This window comes from Puma concolor, chromosome D2 (assembly GCF_028749965.1).
Source record: "Puma concolor isolate L17-30 chromosome D2, mPumCon1.1.hap2, whole genome shotgun sequence".
In the NCBI taxonomy this organism is placed as follows: domain Eukaryota; kingdom Metazoa; phylum Chordata; class Mammalia; order Carnivora; family Felidae; genus Puma; species Puma concolor.
Genome location: NC_141677.1, coordinates 63,325,758 through 63,347,530, shown reverse-complemented (window position 1 = coordinate 63,347,530; position 21,773 = coordinate 63,325,758). Strand labels below are relative to the sequence as shown.

General features: G+C 39.4%; 1 protein-coding gene across 4 annotated transcripts in view; it reads left to right on the top strand.

The window, feature by feature from the left end:
* CFAP43 (cilia and flagella associated protein 43) overlaps window positions 1-21,773 on the top strand; it is a 132,270-nt gene that overhangs the window by 62,594 nt on the left and 47,903 nt on the right. For all 4 annotated transcript variants that reach the window (XM_086680800.1, XM_086680798.1, XM_086680799.1 and 1 more), the window contains exons 14-19: window positions 246-418; window positions 1,697-1,846; window positions 4,273-4,403; window positions 6,328-6,475; window positions 8,862-8,963; window positions 9,731-9,808. In XM_086680800.1, coding sequence (XP_086536926.1) covers window positions 246-418; window positions 1,697-1,846; window positions 4,273-4,403; window positions 6,328-6,475; window positions 8,862-8,963; window positions 9,731-9,808 — 782 coding nt within the window. The remainder of the gene's footprint in view (window positions 1-245; window positions 419-1,696; window positions 1,847-4,272; window positions 4,404-6,327; window positions 6,476-8,861; window positions 8,964-9,730; window positions 9,809-21,773) is intronic.

Here is a 21,773-nt window from a genome sequence, read left to right as displayed (position 1 = left end):
ATATGTCTCTACCTAATTGATTAAATTAACCAAGGCCTTATAAAAGATATTTTACTATCAGTCACTTAATACTGGAGTAGTTCTAGTGGATCTGTGTTGTTTTAAATCGTTTTTTGTCTCCTAGTAGCCTCTGCAACATTAATTGAGCATTTGAATTATTTTGCTTTTCATATTTATTCATAATGATTAAAAAATAAAATCACTGTATGGTGCAAATGATCTCCTTTCTTCCTCACATCTTACAGTTTCTACAAGCTTTGCTGATGAAAGAGGGAGGCTGAGAGATGAACTCATTGCTAAGTTCCTGTATGAGATAGAACATACCCTGTCCTCTGCCGTGTTGGACTATCAGAGTCACCAAGTATATGGCTTCTGTAACCAAGTGCCATACATCTGCAGCTACCGTCTTCCTGAAAAAGTATGCCAAAACTTAAGCGTGCTATTATTTGTCTTAGCGATCATGATTGACACGTTGTGTTAATTACACACGATCCATGCTTTAACGTTATAGTTCAGTTAACAAATGGCTTTATTACACTAACATAATTTTCTCGAATCAGATACATTATGAGCATTATTTGTTAATCCATCATAAATACATTTGAGCAACCTCATACTTGTGCTGCACACATCCTACTCATCACATAAACATGCAGGTAACTCTATTGACTTCGTGTGTTTAAAAACAGTGTAGCATTAGAGCATGTACTCCACAGGTGTCGGGGGGCTCCAGGGTCTATGGTTTTCCATGGAAGTTTGCACCTAAGCCATAAGCAAAATTGCATAAAATAGATAAACTGTTTTTGCCATCCTCGTATCACACTCTTTTCAAACCTCTCTCTATCGTATCACTCCTGGTACACTCACTGGCCCAGATTATCTACCACGCTTACTCTCTAAACCCTCCTCTCCCAGGGAAGCCACTGTCAGCAAGGTATGAGACATCACGGAAGTAATATCTGAACTGGCCTTTGAAGAATAGGTCATATTTAGACACGGAGAAATATTGTGTACAATTTTGGCAGGAGGTGGAGGTTGTTGAGGTAGGGAGGGGACAGGACTGGTGGGAATGGGGTGGACAAGGGCATTCCAGACAAAAGTCACAGCATGTGTAGGGGCTTGGAGGTGGGAGTACATGAGAGAATACTGATTCATTTAATTGTCTTGAGCATGGGTGTGTGTGAAAAGGATCAGTAAAAAAGAAATATTGTCAGTGTAGGCTGGGATCTTTAATTGCAGCTAACGCATCATGACTTTTCTTTTTTTTTTTTTTTTTAGTTTTTTTTTTTTCAACGTTTTTTATTTATTTTTGGGACAGAGAGAGACAGAGCATGAACGGGGGAGGGGCAGAGAGAGAGGGAGACACAGAATCGGAAACAGCCTCCAGGCTCCGAGCCATCAGCCCAGAGCCCGATGCGGGGCTCGAACTCACGGACCGCGAGATCGTGACCTGGCTGAGGTCGGACACTTAACCGACTGCGCCACCCAGGCGCCCCGCATCATGACTTTTCTTAGTTGGTTAGAACAAATGTTAATTTACACAGATGAAAATGTGGTGCAAGAAAAGTGGTGTATCAGTTCACTTCCATGGACAGCATTTGCAGATTTGAATCTGACCGTATATGCACAACTGCAAACCCTTAGGTACCACTCTCCTGCTCTTTTCTATAACGGAATCATGTTCTTTGATTGGCAGGAACATAGCGGTATTTGCATTCTTAAGCCATACCAAAAGGTGCAAAGCAAGCACTACGGACCTGGCATGCTCTCTCTGTCTCCGCATGGATTGTGGCTCACAACAATAGCTAAAGGTGGAATTCTGTGTATCCGAGATGTTCACACTTTGGTAAACAATCTTTTTTTTTTTTTTTTTTTTTTTAAATCTTGGGGATGTTTATCTTGATCTCATATAAGGAACAAAAGCCCTCAGGGAAGGAATTGAACTTCTTTCTTAGGTCAATTAACTCATAACTTATTCACCACTGGTTGTAGTACTGGCTTTAACATTTTACTGGTGTTTTTATATGCTGAGGGTTTGAGTCTCCAGGGGAGGAAACACCAACCAGTAGACTGAGACCTGCACAAAATGAGCATGGGACCCGGACACTGTAGATGAGCTGCTGCCCAGCTCTGTCACCACTTAGTTGTGTGTCCAGGAGAGTCACTGACGTTCACTGAGCTTCAGATGCTCATCTGTAAAATTAGGGAACCCTTCCATGCCCTCATCCTCTGTGATTCTGATGAGAGCCAGTGAGAGAGTATATGCAAAAATGCTTTGGAAATAGTGAATTGCCATGGAAACCTAGGGATTATTACCCCTATCTCCCTGGCCCGGAGTGACTCTGGGCTGGTTGCTGCTGCCCCCCACCCAACTCTTCAAGTGATCCCGAGAGAGCAGAAGGGAGAGTTCTCCCTCATCCCTTGCAGACCAACCTCAACATTACCAATACTGCTGCCATTTTCTGATTTCCATTGGGAAAGTGCAAATAGTTTCTTCTTCCAAAAACGTGCAGGGTCCTTTTCTAGGTTTTGAGACCACGTTGTCCTGGTTGTCAGTCTACTTCGATGAGGTCAGTGATTCTTACCCAGGGTTCCACCCCACACACCTGAAGCCTTGCAGCCACCTACATGTCACAGTCCTGCGGGTCCACAGCTAAACCAGGCCCTGGTGTGCACATCCTGCTCTTCTCGTTCATCTGTGTAAGAAAGCATATTTGGAATGCAACTGGACAAAAGTGATACTATTATTGTACAGGGAAAGTTTTGAATCCTTTAGAGATTATGTTGAAGTGGCCAATTTGCAAACTTTGCTATATTGTCTCTTATTCGAGTGATTTAAAATTTATTTATTAATTTTGAGAGAGAGAGAGAGTACACGTGCAGGGGAGGGGTAGAGAGAGAATCCCAAGCAGCCTCCACACTGTCAGAGCACAGAGCCTGACGCAGGACTCCAATCACAAACCGTGAGATCATGACCTGAGCTGAAATCAAGAGTCACATGCTTAACCAACGGGGCCACCCACATGTCCCTCAGGTGATTTTTAACATGCTATAGTTGATGGTGGCATGACATGGCAAGACATCAAAGTTCTTCTGGGTGATTCTGTGCAAAGCACCTCACACATGAAGTTATTCACGGCAGCACTGTGTGTAAAAGCAACCTAATAACAATCAACAGAGGACTGGATAAATCATGGTGTATAAATGATACATAAGGAAAACGTGAAATACTATGCAGAGTGAGAAAATCTTTACACCACAATGTGGAAGGAACCTCAAGATCTATGGTCACGAAGGAAAAGCAAGGTGCATGATATAATGTATTATGCTCCAGTTTATGTTAAAAATTACAATTGCATAAAAATTTGCTCGTATGTTCTAAAAGACATCTGAAAGGATATTAAAGGTATTAATTACACTGATTGGCTTTGGGAAGTGGTGGTTGGGGAATGGAGACAGAAAGGAGATTTCACAGCATTGTTTTTCAATTTTGAAACCTTTGAATATATTGCCTATTAAACAGTTAAAATTTTCTTTAAAAAAATCATGGTTGAGAACCAGCGTGACACATAAATCCCAGTTTTTATACCACTCAGCATATGTATATTGCCTATTCAAACAGTTGAAATTTTCTTTAAATATATAAAATATAATTATATAAATATATAAAACATATATTCAAACAGTTAAAATTTTCTTTAAAAAAATCATGGTTGAGAACCAGCATGACACATAAATCCCAGTTTTCAGTCAAGGAGCTTAAACTGTTGCCCTCTGCACCAAATCAGTGCTGTGTTTTGTTTGGGTTCTACTTGAACTGGTTTAGCCTCCTCCATGTGGGGCAGGTCACCCTCCACTCTTCACAGTGCCTCTTACCCTCCCTCAACCACTCAGCACACGTAAATGAAACCTACCTGACTCTTGAAGACACCTGAATGCCATTTCTGCTTGCTCAAGTCCCCTCCCCTAACTTTGTAGCTTTCAGCAATTTGCTTCTGTGTGTCTGGTTTTCCTATTGGAAATTGGTGATAACAATCCCTCTCCTTCCATTCCACACAAATGAGAAAAATAAATCAGTATTGGTGAACGGGTTTTGAACCAGGGATTTTCAGTACTATGTATTACTAACAGGCTACTTCCATGCCAAATAAAACGCTGTTAACAAATAGAAACAGATTTACTCATGAGCGAAAGTGCGTGTGACCCCCTTAGAAAAACTACGTGGTGGAATTGCATTTGTAATTTTTGCACTTTGTTCCTAAAACTATTGAGGAAACGTTTGCTCAAAGTCGGAGTCATTCTCACCAGGGGCATGGGATTCAATCAGTGAGAATTTCAATGGATGGAAAAAACATTCTAGTGAATGGGAGAAATGATGGCACCCTTGTTTACCTCAGATGGAGGTATGTACAGTATCTAAAAGCAACTTCATATGGTATAGTGTTGAAAATAAATATTTTGTTATTATTTATGTGTAGCAAGGCCACCATAACAGGAGACAACTGCCATTGGAAAGATTATTATACCCACAGATCCCAAGAGGAGGAGGTTTGCCAACTCTGTGGTGGGGCCACATGGGGAAGCCCCTGGGTGGGTCAGGAGGCAGAGGGAACAAAGGAAACATGGGCAACAAACCAAACCTATTTTGGTTTCCATGGGGAGGAGCAGGCCAGTTTGGCTAGTGTGGATAATTTTAGCAGCTTCTGGAGCATGGTGGCTGGCCCTGGTTTTCTGGTACTTGGCCCAGAGGTGATTAGGGCAGGGAAATAGTAGCCCTGAGTTGGAGGTGTGGGTTCTGGATTGGTTTGTTTGCATTTTAAAGGTGGCTCCAGGGTGAGTGGTTTCCTATCTGTAGCAACTGGCTAGTACTGAAGGGGCAAAGCCCCACATGTCAAAGCATCAAAACACAAAAAATAACAAGACATAGTTAGTACATATGAGATGATCAGTCCTCCCATTCACAACACCCGTTGGAGGAGTACAAGGAATGGGGTTAATCCTCAAGAGTAGATAATTTTAAAAACTATTCATCCCTTAAAAACCTGACATAGATATGTATGTGTGTTTACACACATGTAGATATAGTTCTCTAGTTAGACTTAGTTTAGACAATATTAATTTGGACTTTGCTTAGATTAAAATTAAAGTTCCAAATAAAATACTACTCAAGCATATAGATGATGACCAGGGGATAGAGAACCTGGAAGTGACAGCCTAGACTTTATATGTTGCCTTGGTTGATCTGTCAATGGATATCACTAGTCAATGTGCAATTTATTTCCACAAAAATAATATCTTACGGCGCCCCCTGTGATTAAAACAGTAGCAAAACATGGCCTTTTCCCAGTGACATTGTGAAAATGTTAAATATTTGTAAATGTTAAATACAGGTAAATGGAGATTTTATATCATAACAATTTTGGTAGTCACTTATTTCAAAGACTCGTTTGAACACTGCATCATCAGGCCCAGTCTATGCATGGCATCTGAATAAGATACTAACTTGTAACTCATATATAAGTCCTAATATACCCTTTACACTAAGTGAACAAACAGCATTTCAGGCAACAGCAAACAAGTGCTGGAGACCTCTTGATAGAAGGAAGGGCATTTCCATTCATGGGTAATCACGTGGACCTCTGACTCAAAGTTGAGTTGGAAACCTTGGTCCAGGACTTACTAACTTTGACCTCAGACACATAATAACACCCTCTCTAAATTGTCTGCAACATTGTTACTCAAGGTGGGGTCTGCAGCAACTGTAAGTTTGTTAGAAATGCTTATATTTGGTCCTCCCCCAGACTTTCTGTGTCATACCTCTGAAATGGAATCATCTGTTTTTAACAAACTCTCATCCAGGCGATGCTGATATGCCTAAAGTTTGAGATGCCCTGATATACTGAGTGGAAGTAATGCTTTCTTCAATGACAGGTGGGGGCTATGAGGACTAAATAGGACAATGTAATTATGTACATGAGGCAGCGGAATGCCTAGTACATTCTAAGGCTCCACCGGAGCAGTGGCTCTTCTGTGCAGTGGCCAAGGTGGGTGGGTGCAGAGGGTATGTAGGGTAAGGGTACATGGACAATGTGAGGAGAGGTCACCTCAGAGAGGTCAAGAAGCTTTGTCATGTCCTGGAGCACATGAAGGTGCTCTCCTCTAAGTAGAGCCCTAATAACTACAGGGCACTGTGAAGAATTGGCCGCCATATTTCTTTGTGTAGAAATGATGAGGTATCTGGAAATAATGCTGCTGAATGTAACTTTTTAAAACTGTGATTTTTGTAGCCAGTTTCTTTTCTTTTTTTTTTTTTTATTATTATTATAGGCGGTTTGGAGGAAACTTAGCCAGTGAAATTCTTGAATATTGCCAGAAACTTTTAATTTCCCTGAGCAACACCATGGATGAGGAGAATGATTATTTAAGTATATTAAAAAGAGAGTCCTTGAATTTGGGATCAACATCTGAACACACAGTTGAGTTCCAATACAGTGTTTGTCCCTCTTTCCTCCCTCCCTCCCTCCTTCCTTTCCTCTCTCTCTCCCTCTTTCTCCCCTTCCTTCTGTGCCTTCTACCCACCCACTGTCTCTTCCTTTCTAAATCAGATATCAGTTTTCAGTTTGTGGTTTTCTTTCAGCAGATATTTAATAATATTTCCCTTTATCCAGGTACCCCATGATTTTCAGAAAGACCATTAGCTACATCTGAGACAAAATATTCAGCCTTTCTCAAAGCAATATTCTCAAAGCAAATATTACATCTCAGATTTTATTTAAACCATAATACGAGATCTGGGCTTTCCTGTGAAACAAATCTTACCCCTAATTCTAGTGCTTGATCAAACCAGTCTCTCTTTACTTTTATGTTACATACTTTATTCTGGAAGTGTCTAGCCAGAGAACAACATTCTTCCATTCAATCACTTAAATATTTATGGAGTGCCTACAAAGTGCCAGGCTGTGGGGGTTATAAGTATGAACAAGACAGTAACATTTTCTGTATTCATGGAGTTTACATTCTAATTAAGAGTTGGGTGTGAGCAGGGAGAGATAAGTGCTCAAATAAGAAAATATTAGATAGTAACAAGACCTATTTAGTGAATAAAAATGCTAATATTTGGCTGGAGTAACCTCTCTAAGGAGCAGACATGTAAGCTGAGATCTGAATTAAAAGAGGGTACAAAGGTGGGGTCAGGAGGGCAAGAATAGGGCAGAAGGGGAAAGACCTCAGCATGTTCGAGGCCCTAAAAAAAGGTTTGTGCAATTGAAGTGAACAAGGGAGAGAGTGGAAGGAGATGAGATTGTAGAAGTAAAAAAAGACCACATAACGTAGGGCTTTGTAAGCCAGGTGGAATTTGGATTTTATGTTACATGTAATGAGAACCTATTAAAGAGTTGTGAGCAGAGGATTTACAAGATCTTATTTACATTTTTAAAAAATGATTACTTGCCACTATGTGGAGAATGGTTCCTGTACAGGACAAGAATGCAAACAGGGAGATTTATTAGGCTATGGTAAAGGTCCAGGTAACAATGGAGGAGAAGGAATGTTATGGAGAGGAAGTGATAGATTCCAGTTACATTTTGGGGGTAAAGTTGACAGAACTCACTGAGAGATTGGACATAGAGGGGCAGGAAGAGAAAGGACTCTAGGATGACTCCTAGGTTTTTTACTTAAACAACTTTGTAGAATATGGTACCATTCACAGTGATGAGGAAGTTGGAGAGGAGAGCTGCTGTGGGGAGAAAGAAGGTATTCCAAAATCGGTTACCCATGCCGAGCTTGAGTATTCAAGCCTGCTGGGCATTCAAGAGGAGATACTAGGTAGACTGTTGGATAGATGAACTTTGAGTTCTGGGGAGAGGCCAGGATTGAAGATGTTGATTTGAGAGTCAAGGGCAAATGCAAAGAGTTTAAAGCCATAAAAATAGGTAAGGTTACTGTGGAAGGGGGGATGGTGAGCAACAGAAGGAGACCAGGATAGAGCAACTTCTACAGATCCAGGAGAAGAGTTCAGGGATGCAAAGAGGTGGCAGCCAGTGAGGTTCTATCTAGTAGGGCCAGGAGAGTGTAACATGGCAAAATCTTTCTAGAGACTCTATTGCAAAAGGGAGCAGAGAAAGGGGGTGGTACCTAAAGAGGAATGTGGTAGTCCATGGATAATAGCTTTCCTAGGACAAGATATATTAAAGTGTGTTTGGGAAAGATTTGTTGGGAAAGATTTAGTAAAAAGGAGAAATGCATTGTGCAGAAGGGCAATGGAATTTTTTTTAATTTAATGTTTATTTATTTTTGAGAGAGAGAGAGAGAGAAAGAGAGACAGAGTGCAAGTGGGGGAGGAGCAGAGAGAGACACAGAATCTGAAGCAGTCTCCAGGCTCTGAGCTGTCAGCACAGAGTCCAATATAGAGCTTGAACCCACAGGCCATGAGATCATGACCTGAGTCGAAGTCAGATGCTTAACCAACTGAGCCACCCAGGCGCCCCTCAGTGGGATTTTTTTTTAAGTGTAAAGACCTCTTAAGTGTAAAGAAGGAGGAAAAGATTGAGATCCTAAGTACAAATGGCTGGGCAGGGCGTGATAGGCAGAGCATGTGATCTACAATTATAGGAAGGAGGCAAAGAGGGATGTGGTGAATGTGTGACTTGTCTGATCATTTCTGCTTTCTCAGTGAAAAGTGTGGCTATTGTAAGGACAGATTGGTAGGAATTAAATTAATAAAACATTACATCTCGGGCAGGAAAATTTTTTGGTATTCTTTTAAAAAAATGCAATAAGTGCAGAGGGATCCAAAGCAATCTTATGAAGTAGGGTGGGAGAAGAAGAATTTGAATTTTAAGAAATATCTGTCTTCTTCTAAGATAAATGAAGATACGAAGTTAAGCATTGATTCATCACAAGAGGAATTAACCCAAGTTGATAATTCAAAGGAAATTCCCTGGCTACAACAAAAAAGCCAAGAGGTATTTATAAAACATGGAAGAGGTTTGAAATAATGTGCCAAATAGACTAGCTTCCTATGAAAACCCGCAGGAAAGTTAGGAAGTAGATATTAGTAGATACTAGTAGATAGTAGTAGATGCTTAGTAGGTACTACCAGGCAGAGCATTGCACCATACAAGTGTAACTTTCCTGAAAGCAAACACCCTAAACTAGCCCAATCTTTTAGATTAGGTTATTTTGAGCTTTAAGAAGTGTTCTTGAAGCAATGTGGAACAGAATCAAAATGTCTAGGGAAGCCAAACTGAAGAATAGTCAGATACCTCGTGTTGGAGTGAATGTTGAGGGACACTGCAAAGTTGATTTAAAGAAAAAGGGTGGTCCAGAAACAGGAGAAAGGACTTGGTAGCTTCAGATGCGCAGGAAGGTAGCTTGTGCCTGGATTTAGCTTATTAGTCCCATTCAAGTTCCCCATAAAATAGCAGACTGGTTTCCTTTGTCAACTATTCTCTATTTAATTTTTTTACTACTTATTCTTTCCGATGGCCTTATAAATGACATCAGTTGCAAGTTACTTCGATGGCCACTTACGTAGTAGCAGTTGACTTAAGCAAGGCATCGCAGTGGTGTTATTTCATGTACACGTTGTATCACTAGTCTTTATTTTTTGTTTATTTCTAGAGAAGTGCTATCTATGTATCTATGTACCTATGTATGTATGCGTCTACCTATCTGTCATATAACTATCATTTCTCTTGCCTATCTAAGAGATATACTTGTTCCATTTCAGGCCATCAGAAAGGAGGTTAAACTGTTTTCCAAGAAAAGGAAAGAGATAAAAACAGGAATCAAAGCACTTGCTAAAACCGTAAGTGTTGTGTGATTTCATATACTAATACATCGGCCCTCTGTCTAAAATTACTTTCTACTATTTCATCCAACACAGCATGAGGAGCTCTACCCATTTTTTCGTCTGCCAGTAAGCTCAGTTTTCTGAGATGCTTTTAACATGGTGGGATTTTTACCATACAACACTAAATATAAACAGTGGTTTTCTTCCCCGTCTTCCTGAAACACTGGATCTTATTTGTTTTTTTTAATACTTATTTTTATCAAACTTATTTGTTTACACTTTTAAAAATTAAATAATGAGTTATATAACTAAAAATAATGTCTTTAAAGCAACACCTGCCCTAGTTGTCTTCACTAGGATTCCTGTATTCCCGAGGTACATGTTTTCAATTCTTTCAGTTTTTTTGTTTGGATATTTACCTCTCTCTTTCTAAATAGTCTTTTTAATACTGCTATTTCTTGATATTTCTATTTTGACATTAATGGTGGGCTTCCTGGCACGGAAGAGGAGTATTTAGGTTCTTTTACATCCCTTATCAGTACAACATACACATAAATCCATACTCCGTACACACACTATTATAGCTACGTAAAAGTTCTTCAGAGCTGAGCCACATGGCATGTTATGATTACATTTCCATTTTATGATTATATTTTTCCGGGAATTCACAATTGCTTTTGTTTTAGTATAAGCCTTTCTATATACCTATTACCTATTCAGACTCTCTCAAAATGCTAAAAACTCTTCCCAATACAAATACCTGAGGTAATCAAGCTGTCATGCTTTGGTTTATTTGTTTGTTTGTTTGTTTGTTTGTTTGTTTGTTTTTATGACCTGCCTTTCCATCTTCCAGCTCCAATATAAGCACCTTGCTCCCTACACCAGGCAAATGGTCTAGGGAACATGTGTCCTAGGGACTCATCTCGTCCGTTCTCCTGGGAAATCCTCTCACCTGCCTCCTGAGTTGGAGCCCCTCTTTCCAGAGCCCCATTTCTTGATATACATCTTCCAATAGCTTCCTAAGCAGGACTACTGTGTTGTCCCATGCTTGAAGACATCACTTATCAGATAGCTGTGCTTCTGGCATGCCATTTAAATGTTATACTGTATGAATGGTGCCCGCCCCCTAGAGTTGTAAGAGCTTTAGCTCCGTTCTTGGGAAAGGGCATGTGAGAGGGACATCTTTTAAGACTTGGTTTTTCTTAAAATGTCTTTATCCTACTGTCAGTGCTCATTTGATAGCTTGTGTAGGGGTTTATTGATTTCCCCTCAGAATTTTAAAGGCTTGCTCATCATCTTCTAGCTTTCAGTGTTTGCTTTAGAGAGTCTAATACATTTCTGATTCCCAGTTCTTTGTCTCTGCAAACTTACAGGATCCTTTCTTTATCCCGGCTGTTAGGAAATTTCACAATTATGCTTCTTCATAAATTGGATTGATATTCTTGGTTTGAGGATACAAATATACTCTCTGCCCTTTTCCATCCTGTTCTCAGCCGCAAGAAGCTGGCCTTTGTGGACTGCATCAATGTACTACCTTGCCCCTGGCTTCTGGTTAGGTGTAACCAGTGAGTGGCATCGGCAGGAGATCAGAGGGCAGAGCCTTTATTCCTCCAGTGGCCTCTTTGTGGTATCATGAGTTGGCAGTGACAGCTAGGCCTTTCCCAAAGCCTCTGATCTTTCCAAGTTCCAGTAACTACTCCACCCCCCCTTGCCCTTCTCACATAGGAAGTAGGTAGGACATAGGAATGGTGATAGCTTTCTGTGGTTGCCAGTGGGAGATGCTTTATCATGCCTAGCTGCTCTCCTTTACCCTGACAATACTTTTGTAAAAGTCCCTCTCCCCAGTTATCCCAAGTGACTGTGTCATCTATTTTGTACCCAGTTTGTTTGCTCTGTCTTTTCCGTATGTTAGGCATTAGTGAGCACTTTCAATAAAAAAAATTTTTTTAAAAACTTGATTTTCAGTTCTGGGAAATGTCCTCAAATTTTTCTTCGGGAATTTCCTCCCCTTTGTTTTATTTTCCTGGTTACTAACTAGGTTGAGCATCTTTTCCTAACTCTTTAAGACTTTGTATTCCCTCTTCTAGGAATTCCCTGTTTGTATCCTTTGCTTATTTTTCTATTGGGTTGTTGGTCTTTGTCTTTTGGATCGTAGGAGTTCTTTATTTTTATTTTAATTTACGTTTATTTGTGATAATTAGGGCTAGGTAAGCTGTGATAATAACTAAACTCCAAAAATATAGTGGCGCAGAGATTAGAAGTTTATTCCAGGTCATTAGCGGCTCAGTTCCATGCAGTTGTTCAGAGATGCACGCGGCAGAGATTCAGCTGTCTTCAATATGAGGCATCCAAGGTCGCCCTGCTGGATCTCACCACAGTCAGCTGGGAGGGGAAAGAGCATGGAGAGGGGCAAGGGGAAAATCGAGAGGTGGCTCTTAGTACCAGGTTGAACCACATGAGATCACAGTTTTACACAGGTCAACCTAATATGCTATGTATATTTTTTGTCTTGTGTCTTAACTTTTATTTTATTTTATTTTATTTTTTAATTTAAAAAAAAATTTTTTTTTCAACGTTTATTTATTTTTGGGACAGAGAGAGACAGAGCATGAACGGGCAAGGGGCAGAGAGAGAGGGAGACACAGAATCGGAAACAGGCTCCAGGCTCTGAGCCATCAGCCCAGAGCCCGACGCGGGGGTTGAACTCACGGACCACGAGATCGTGACCTGGCTGAAGTCGGACGCTTAACCGACTGTGCCACCCAGGCGCCCCGTGTCTTAACTTTTATAATGTGCCTTTTGAAATGCAGAATTTAAAAATTATGATCCAAATTTATTGATTTTTTTTAGAGCTTTTGTTTAGTGTGTCTGATCTTAAAAGGTCTTCCAAAGTCCCACGTACTTTTTTGTAATACTCCTTTATTTAATCTGTAATTTACTTCATGAATGGTATGAGGTATGGATCTAAATTTATTTTTTCAATTAAACAGCCCATTTTGCCAGTGTTTTTTATTGAATATACAACCTTTTCTCCACTGATTTGTGGAGCCTCCTCTGTCAATCCCTGGGTTCCCGCATATACAGTGTTGTTTCTGGACTTTATTCTGAAATTGAGTATTGATAATTTTCAAAGCCAATTCCAAACTATTTTGATAGCTAGCTTTATAAAATAAAAATATTTTTATACTTTGAAAGTAATTCTTCCTTTATTCTTTTTTTTAATGTTTATTTAGTTTGAGAGAGAGCACACACACGTGTGAGTGGTGGAGGGGCAGAGAGAATCCTTTTTAATTTTTTAAAATGTTTATTTTATTTTATTGAGGTGGGGAGAGAGTGGCAGAGAGAGAGGGAGAGAGAATCCTAAGCAGGCTCCATGCTGTCAATGTGGAGCCTAACATGGGGCTTGATCCCGCGACAAGAGATCATGATCTGAGCCCAAATCAAGAGTCGGATGCTTAACCAACTGAGTCAACCAGGCACCCCTTTCCTTTTACACTTTTAAAAAAGAAAAATGTTGGCCTTTTTATGCACTTATTTTTCTATTTGAATTTTAAAATTGGCTTGTCAAACTCCAAGTTTTTCATTGGCTTGAAAAACTCTGATCTGACTTTGAGACTATATTGCTTATGTTTTACTTGGGTGAGGGTTTATTTGCTCTCTGAAAGTTTATAGAAATACATAATTTATAAAAAATTTTTATTAAAAAAATTTTTTAATGTTTACTTTTGAGATAAAGACAGAGTACAGGTCGGGGAGGGGCAGAGAGAGAGGGAGAAACAGAATCTGAAACAGGCTTCAGGCCCTGAGCTGTCAGCACAGAGCCCGATGCGGGGCTCTAAGTCCGGAACGGCAAGATCATGACCTGAGCTTAAGTCGGATGCTCAACCAACTGAGCCACCTAGATGCCCCATAATTTACAAAAATTTATAATATAAATTTTATATGTAATATGTACTATATAAGTATACTATTTATATGTAAATAATACATATCTGTATTCAGTTAAGAATTCTTCAGTGAAGTTTTTTGTTTTGTTTTGTTTTTAATTTTAGTTAACATACAGTGCAATATTGGTTTCAGGAGTAGAATTCAGTGATTCATCACTTACATACAACACCTAGTGCTCATCACAAATACCTTCCTTAGTATCCATCATCCATCTAGCCCATCTCCCACTGACCTCCCTCCATCAACCCATAGTTTATTCTCTATCATTAAGAGTGTCTTGTGGTTGTTTCCCTCTCTTCTCTTTTTTCTCCCCTTCCCATATGTTCATCTGTTTTGTTTCTTTCTTCCCCCCCACCCAGGAATGTGACCTTTATTTATTTTTTTAATAATTTTATTTATTTATTTATTTGTTTGTTTACATCTAAGTTAGCATATAGTGCAATAATGATTTCAAAAGTAGATTCCAGTGATTCATCCCCTTTGTGCTCACACCCAGTGCTCACCCCTATCTGTATCACACCCAGTGTTCATCCCAACAAGTGTCTTCCTTAATGCCCCTTACCCATTTAGCCCATCCCCCCACCTACAACCCCTCCAGCAGCCCTTTGTATTTAAGAGTCTTTTTATTCTTTGTATTTAAGAGTCTCTTATGTTTTGCTCCCCCTCCTTGTTTTTATATTATTTTTACTTCCCTTCCCTTATGTTCATCTGTTTTGTATCTTAAAGTCCTCATATGAATGAAGTCATATGATATTTTTCTTTCTCTGACTAATTTAACTTAACATAATACACTCTAGTTCCATCCACATAGTTACAAATGGCAAGATTTCATTCTTTTGATTGCCGAGTAATACTCCATTGTATGTATGTATGTACATGTATATATATATACACCACATCTTATTTGTCCATTCATCCATTGATGGACATTTGGGTTCTTTCCATACTTTGGCTATTATCAATAGTACTGCTATAAACATTGGTTTATAAAACAAACATTGCTATAAACACACCTGTATCCTTTGGATAAATACCTAATAGCGCAGTTGCTGGGTCATAGGGTAGTTCTATTTTTAATTTTTTGAGGAACCTCCATATTGTTTTCCAGAGTGGCTGCACCAGTTTGCTTTCCTACCAGCAGTGCAAAAGAGATCCTCTTTCTCTGTATCCTCACCAACATCTGTTGTTGCCTGAGTTGTTAATTTTATCCATTCTGACTGGTATGAGGTGGTATCTCACTGTAGCTTTAATTTTTATTTCCCTTATGATGAGTGATGTTGAGCATTTTTTCATGTGCAGTTGGCCATCTGGATGTCTTCTTTGGAGAAGTGTGAATTCATGTCTTATGCCCATTTCTTCACTGGATTATTTGTTCTTTGGGTGTTGAGTTTGAGAAGTTTGTTATAGATTTTGGATACTAACCCTTTATCTGATATGTCATTTGCAAATATCTTCTCCCATTCTGTTGGTTGCCTTTTAGTTTTGCTGATTGTTTCCTTCACTGTGCAGAAGCTTTTTATTTTAATGAGGTCCCAATAGTTCATTTTTGCTTTTGTTTCCCTTGCCTCCAGAGACGTGTTGAGTAAGAAGTTGCTGCGGCCAAGATCAAAGAGGTTTTTGCCTGCTTTCTCCTTGAGGATTTTGATGGCTTCCTGTCTTACATTGAGGTCTTTCATCCATTTTGAGTTTATTTTTGTGTATCGTGTAAGAAAGTGGTCCAGGCTCATTCTTTTGCATGTCGTTGTCCAGTTTCCCCAGCACCACTTGCTGAAGAGACTCTTTATTCCATTGGATATTCTTTCCTTCTTTGTCAAAGATTAGTTGGTCATATGTTTGTGGGTCTATTTCTGGGTTCTCTATTCTGTTCCATTGATCTATGGCCTGTTTTTGTGCCAATACCATACTGTCTTGATGATTACAGCTTTGTAATACAGCTCAATGTCCGTGATTGTGATGCCTCCACCTTTGGTTTTCAGGATTGCGTTGACTATTTTGGGTCTTTTTCTGGTTCCATACACATTTTAGGGTTGCTTGTTCTAGCTCTGTGAAAAATGCTGGTGTTATTTTGATAGGGATTGCATTGAATATGTAGATTGCTTTGGGTAGTATTGACCTCTTAACAATATTTGTTCTTCCTATCCAGGAGCATGGAATATTTTTCCATTTTTTGTGTCTTCTTCAATTTCTTTCATAAGCTTTCTAAAGTTTTCAGTGCTGGGGCGCCTGGGTGGCGCAGTCGGTTAAGCGTCCGACTTCAGCCAGGTCACGATCTCGCGGTCCGTGAGTTCGAGCCCCGCGTCGGGCTCTGGGCTGATGGCTCAGAGCCTGGAGCCTGTTTCCGATTCTGTGTCTCCCTCTCTCTCTGCCCCTCCCCCGTTCATGCTCTGTCTCTCTCTGTCTCAAAAATAAATAAACGTTGAAAAAAAAAATTAAAAAAAAAATAAATAAAAAATAAAGTTTTCAGTGTATATAGATTTTTCACCTCTTTTGGTTAGGTTTATTCCTAGGTATTTATGGGTTTGGGTGCAATTGTAAATGGTGTCAATTCCTTGATTTCTCTTTCTGTTGCTTCATTATTGGTGTATAGGAATGCAACCAATTTCTGTGCATTGATTTTATATACTGAGACTTTGCTGAAATCATAGATCAGTTCTAGCAGTTTTTTGGTGGACTCTTTTGTTTCCCATATAGAGTATCATGTTGTCTGCAAAGAGTGAAAGTTTGACTTCCTCCTTGCTGATTTGGATGCCTTTTATTTCCTTGTGTTGTCTTATTGCTGAGGCTAGGATTTCCAATAGCATGTTGAATAACAGTGGTGAGAGTGGACATACCTGTCGTGTTTCTGACCTTAGGGGGAAAGCTCTCAGTTTTTCCCCATTGAGGATGATATTAGCATTGGATCATTCATAATATGGCCTTTATGATCTTGAGGTATTTTGTCAAGAAAGGATGCTGTATTTTGTCAAATGCTTTCTCTGCATCTATTGAGAGGATCGTATGGTTCTTGTCCTTTTTTTATTGATGTGATGTATCACATTGATTGTTTTATAGATATTGAACCAGCCCTGCATCCCAGGTATAAATCCTGCTTGGTGAATAATTTTTTTAATGTATTGTTGGATCCGGTTGGCTAATATCTTGTTGAGGATTTTTGCATGCATGTTCATCAGGGAAATTGGTCTGTAGTTCTCCTTTTTAGTAGTGTCTTTGTCTGGTTTTGGAGTCAAGGTAATGTTAGCTTTATAGAATGAGTTTGGGAGTTTTCCTTCCATTTCTGTTTTTTTTGGAACAGCTTCAAAAAATAGTATTCTTTTACTATTTACTAACTTATACTATTGACTATAGAAGAATTAATAGTCTTCTTAAATGGTAGAATTCCTCTGGAAAGCCATCCAGCCCTGTACTCTTGTGTTTTGGGAGGTTTTTGATTACTAATTTGATTTCTTTACTGGTTATGGGTCTGTTCAAATTTTCTATTTCTTCCTGTTTCAGTTTTGGTAGTTTATATGTTTCTAGGAATTTGTCCATTTCTTCCAGATTGTCCAATTTATTGGCATATAATTGCTCATAATATTCTCTTATTATTGTTTTTATTTCTGCAGTGTTGGTTGTGATCTCTCTTCTTTCATTCTTGATTTTATTTATTTGGGTCCTTTCCTTTTTCTTTTTGATCAAACTGGCTAGGGGTTTATCAATTTTTTTAATTATTTCAAAGAACTAGCTCCTGGTTTCATTGATATGTTCTACTGGTTTTTTTTATTTCGATAGCATTCATTTCTGCTCTAATCTTTATTACTTCCCATCTTCTGCTGACTTGGGGTTTTATTTGCTGTTCTTTTTCCAGTTCTTTAAGGTGTAAGGTTAGGTTGTGTATCTGAGACCTTTCTTCCTTCTTTAGGAAGGCCTGGATTGCTATATACTTCCCTCGTATGACTGCCTTTGCTGCATTCTGGAGGTTTTGGACTGTGGTGGTATTATTTTCATTGGCTTCCATGTACTTTTTAATTTCCTCTTTAACTTCTTGGTTAGCCCATTGATTCCTTAGTATGTTCTTTAGTCTCCAAGTTTTTGTTGTCTTTCCAATTTTTTTCTTGTGGTTGATTTTGTTTCATAGCATTGTGGTCTGAAAATATGCATGGTATGATCTTAATATTTTTGTACCTGTTGAGGGCTGATTTGTGTCCCAGTGGTCTATTTTGGAGAATGTTCCATTTGCACTCGAGAAGATATGTGTATTCTGCTGCTTTAAGATGAAGTGTTCTGAATATATATGTTAAGTGCATCCAGTCCAGTGTGTCCTTCAAAGCCATTGTTTCCTTTTTGAGTTTCTATTTAGATATCTGCCCATTGCTGTGAGTGGGGTGTTGAAGTCCCCTACTATTATGGTATTATTATCAATGAATTTCTGTATGTTTGTGATTAATGGGTTTATATATTTGGGTGTTTTCACATTTGGAGCATAAATGTTTACAATTGTTAGATCTTCTTGATGGATAGACCCCTTAATTATGATATAATGCCCTTCTTCATCTCTTGTTACAGTCTTTATTTTAAAATCTAGATTGTCTTTTATAATTATGGCTACTCTGGCTTTCTTTTGGTGAACATTAGTATGATAGATGTTTCTCCATCCCCTTACTTTCAATCTAAAGGTGTCTTTAGGTCTAAAATGGTTCTCTTGTAAACAGCATATAGATGGATCTTATTTTCTTATCCATTCTATTACCCTGTGTCTTTTGATTGGAGTGTTTGGTCATTGACATTTAGAGTGAGTACTGGAAGATATGAATTTATTGCCATTGTTTTGCCTGTAGTGTTGGGAGTTTCTGGTGGTGCTCTCTGGTCTTTGTTGTTTTGGGTCTGTTTTGTTTTGTTTCATCTTTTCTCCCCTCAGAGAGTCCTCCTTAAAATTTCTTGCAGGGCTGGTTTAGTCACAAACTCCTTTAGTTTTTGTTTGGGAAACTGTTTGTCTGTCTTTCTATTTTGAATGACAGCCTTGCTGGATAGAGAATTCTTGGCTGCATATTTTTCTGATTCAGCACATTGAATATATCCTGCCACTCCTTTCTGGCCTGCCAAGTTTCTGTGGATAGGTCTGCTGTGAACCTGATCTGTCTTCCCTTGTAGGTTAAGGACCTCTTTTCCCTTGCTGCTTTCATAATTCTTTCCTTACCTGAGTATTTTGTGAATTTGACTATGATATGCCTTGTTGATGGTTGGTTTTTGTTGAATTTAGTGGGAGTTCTCTGTGCTTCCTGGACTTTGATTTCTGTGTCTTTCCCCAGGTTAGGAAAGTTTTCTGCTATGATTTGTTCACATAACCTTTCTACCCCAATTTCTCTCTCTTCATCTTCTGGGACCCCTATGATTCAGAGGTTATTCCTTTTTAATGAGTCACTGAGTTCTCTAATTCTTTTATCATGCTCTTTTGCCTTAGTTTCCCTCTTTTTTTCTGCTTTATCATTCTCCGTAAGTTTGGCCTCTATATCGCTGATTCATTGGTCTGCTTATCCATCGTTGCCGCTGGGGCATCCATTCAAGATTGCATCTCAGTTATATCATCTTTAATTTCGTCCTGACTTGATTTTCCTTTTTTTAATCTCCACAGAAAGGGATTCTACGCTTTTTTCAACCCCAGCTAGTATTCTTATTATCATGATTCTAAATTCTGGCTCAGACATCTTGCTTGTATCTGTGTTGGTTAAGTCCCTGGTTGTCATTTCTTCCTGTTCTTTCTTTTGTGGTGAATTCCTTTGTTTAATCATTTTGGGTTTTTTTTGTTGTTGTTTTTTTTTTTTTAATTTTTTTTTTTAACGTTTATTTATTTTTGGGACAGAGAGAGACAGAGCATGAACAGGGGAGGGGCAGAGAGAGGGAGACATAGAATCAGAAACAGGCTCCAGGCTCTGAGCCATCAGCCCAGAGCCTGACGCGGGGCTCGAACTCACAGACCGCGAGATCGTGACCTGGCTGAAGCCGGACGCTTAACCGACTGCGCCACCCAGGCACCCCTTGTTTAATCATTTTGAAGGAATAATTAATACAAACAAATTAATTAATTAAAAATTAAAAATTAAAAACAACACTAAAATGTCAAAGGACATTTAGGTGTGTTTTGGTCTGGTTGTTGAAAGAAGCTTGATATAATGGAGGAAAAAGGGAAAGAAAAGAAAAGAAAAAAAGGAAAACATTTGAAAATTAAAGAAGTGAATACAATAGAGTAAAATGAAATGATGAAAATAAAATAGAATTTAAAAAATTTACAAAAAAGTAAAAAAAATATAGAATAAAATTAAAGAAAAATCTTTTTTATAAGAATGGAAAATAAAAATAAATTTTTTCCTTCTGTATTCAAGAATATGAAAAGAAAAAGAAAAAAAGTGAATAGATGGGCCAGCAAACAGAATGAAATACAATTGAAGTGATAACCAGTTTCCCCTAGAAGTCAAGCTGTGAAGCACTTTATAGTCTGTAAACTAAGCAGGCGGAGAAACTTGCGGTGTTCCTCAAGCGCACAGTTGGCCCAGTCGTCTGGGGCTTGGTGTAATGGCTCCGTTCTCCACTAGATGGCACTGCTTAGTTTACTTGGGTGCATTGTTGTGGCGTATGTACGCATGTAGGTGCATGTGTGGGAGGGGTGAAATTGGTGTCACCCAGCTACCCAGTCTCTAGTATTAGGACTCTGTGCTCTCACCAAGGGGCAGTCAAGCACCCCACCTTTGCCTCCAGCTTCTGTCCCCTTCCGACTTCTACAAAGTCCATAACTAAGCTGTCAGCCTGCCAGGTGATACCTCCCTCATGAGTTTTATCTCAGGTGGGGCTGTGTTTCCAAACCCCTCACTACTGAGGGCCCTGCAGCTTTGACCCGCTGAGACCCTCTGGAGGAGGTTCTCACCCAGCAATGGTACGTTTGTGTGACTGTGCTGCTGCAGATGCCCAGAGACTGCAGCCGGGTGCCAGCCCGCCGCAGAAAGTTTATGCAATCATGTAGCAGCAGCATTTCAGGGATTATGGTAAATCACAACACACATCCAGTGCTAGGCTTCACCCTTACCGTCCTTGTTCCAACACCAGCTAATGTAGCTGTTCTCTGGGGTCCACTGGGACCTTTGCCTGTGGGGAGGCCGTACAGCCTTTACCAATGTCCTCCCAGCAGGGAACCGCCTATCCCTATGTGACCCAAGGACCCTCAGACCTCACCATCTGCTCCTGGGGATTCACCCTTCCCACCAGAGCTCCACCACGTATCAAGCTGTAGAGTTTCAGACTCTGCACTCCCCTGTTTGTAGAGTCTTGTTGATATTTAAACCCTCTCCTTTCTTTCCCTTCTCCTTTCTCCCTTTCTACCTTTCTCGTTCAGTCTCTTGTGGGTGTTTCCACTCTCTTTCCCTCCAGCTGCTTTCTGGGGGAGTGCTTTGCCTGTACTCTCCCCACCTGTCTCTGTCCTCTCTCCAAAAGCAAAAATATCTCCCTACCCTCTGGCCTTCTTCATCTCTTGTGGCAGTCTTTGTTTTAAAATCCAGTTTGTTCATGGGGCGCCTGGGTGGCTCAGTCAGTTGAGGGTCCGACTTCGGCTCAGGTCATTATCTTGCAGTTCGTGGATTCAAGCCTCACGTCAGGCTCTGTGCTAATAGCTGGGAGCCCGGAGTCTGCTTCGGATTCTGTGTCTCCCTCTCTCTCTCTCTGCCTCTCGCCTGTTCATGCTGTTTCTCTCTCAAAAATAAATAAACATTAAAAGAAACATTTTTTAATCTAGTTTGTTCAGTGAAGTTATAGTATAAAAATGACTTTGTATAATCTTCTCATTACATTCATTTTAGATATTTTATAGGTTTTTTAAAACTTTTGTGAATGGAATATTTTTCTATTACAATTTCTAATTTGTTACTACTAGTATATATGAATATTACTGATTTTATCTTTTTTTTTTCAACGTTTTTTTTTTTTTTTTATTTATTTTTGGGACAGAGAGAGACAGAGCATGAACGGGGGAGGGGCAGAGAGAGAGGGAGACACAGAATCGGAAACAGTC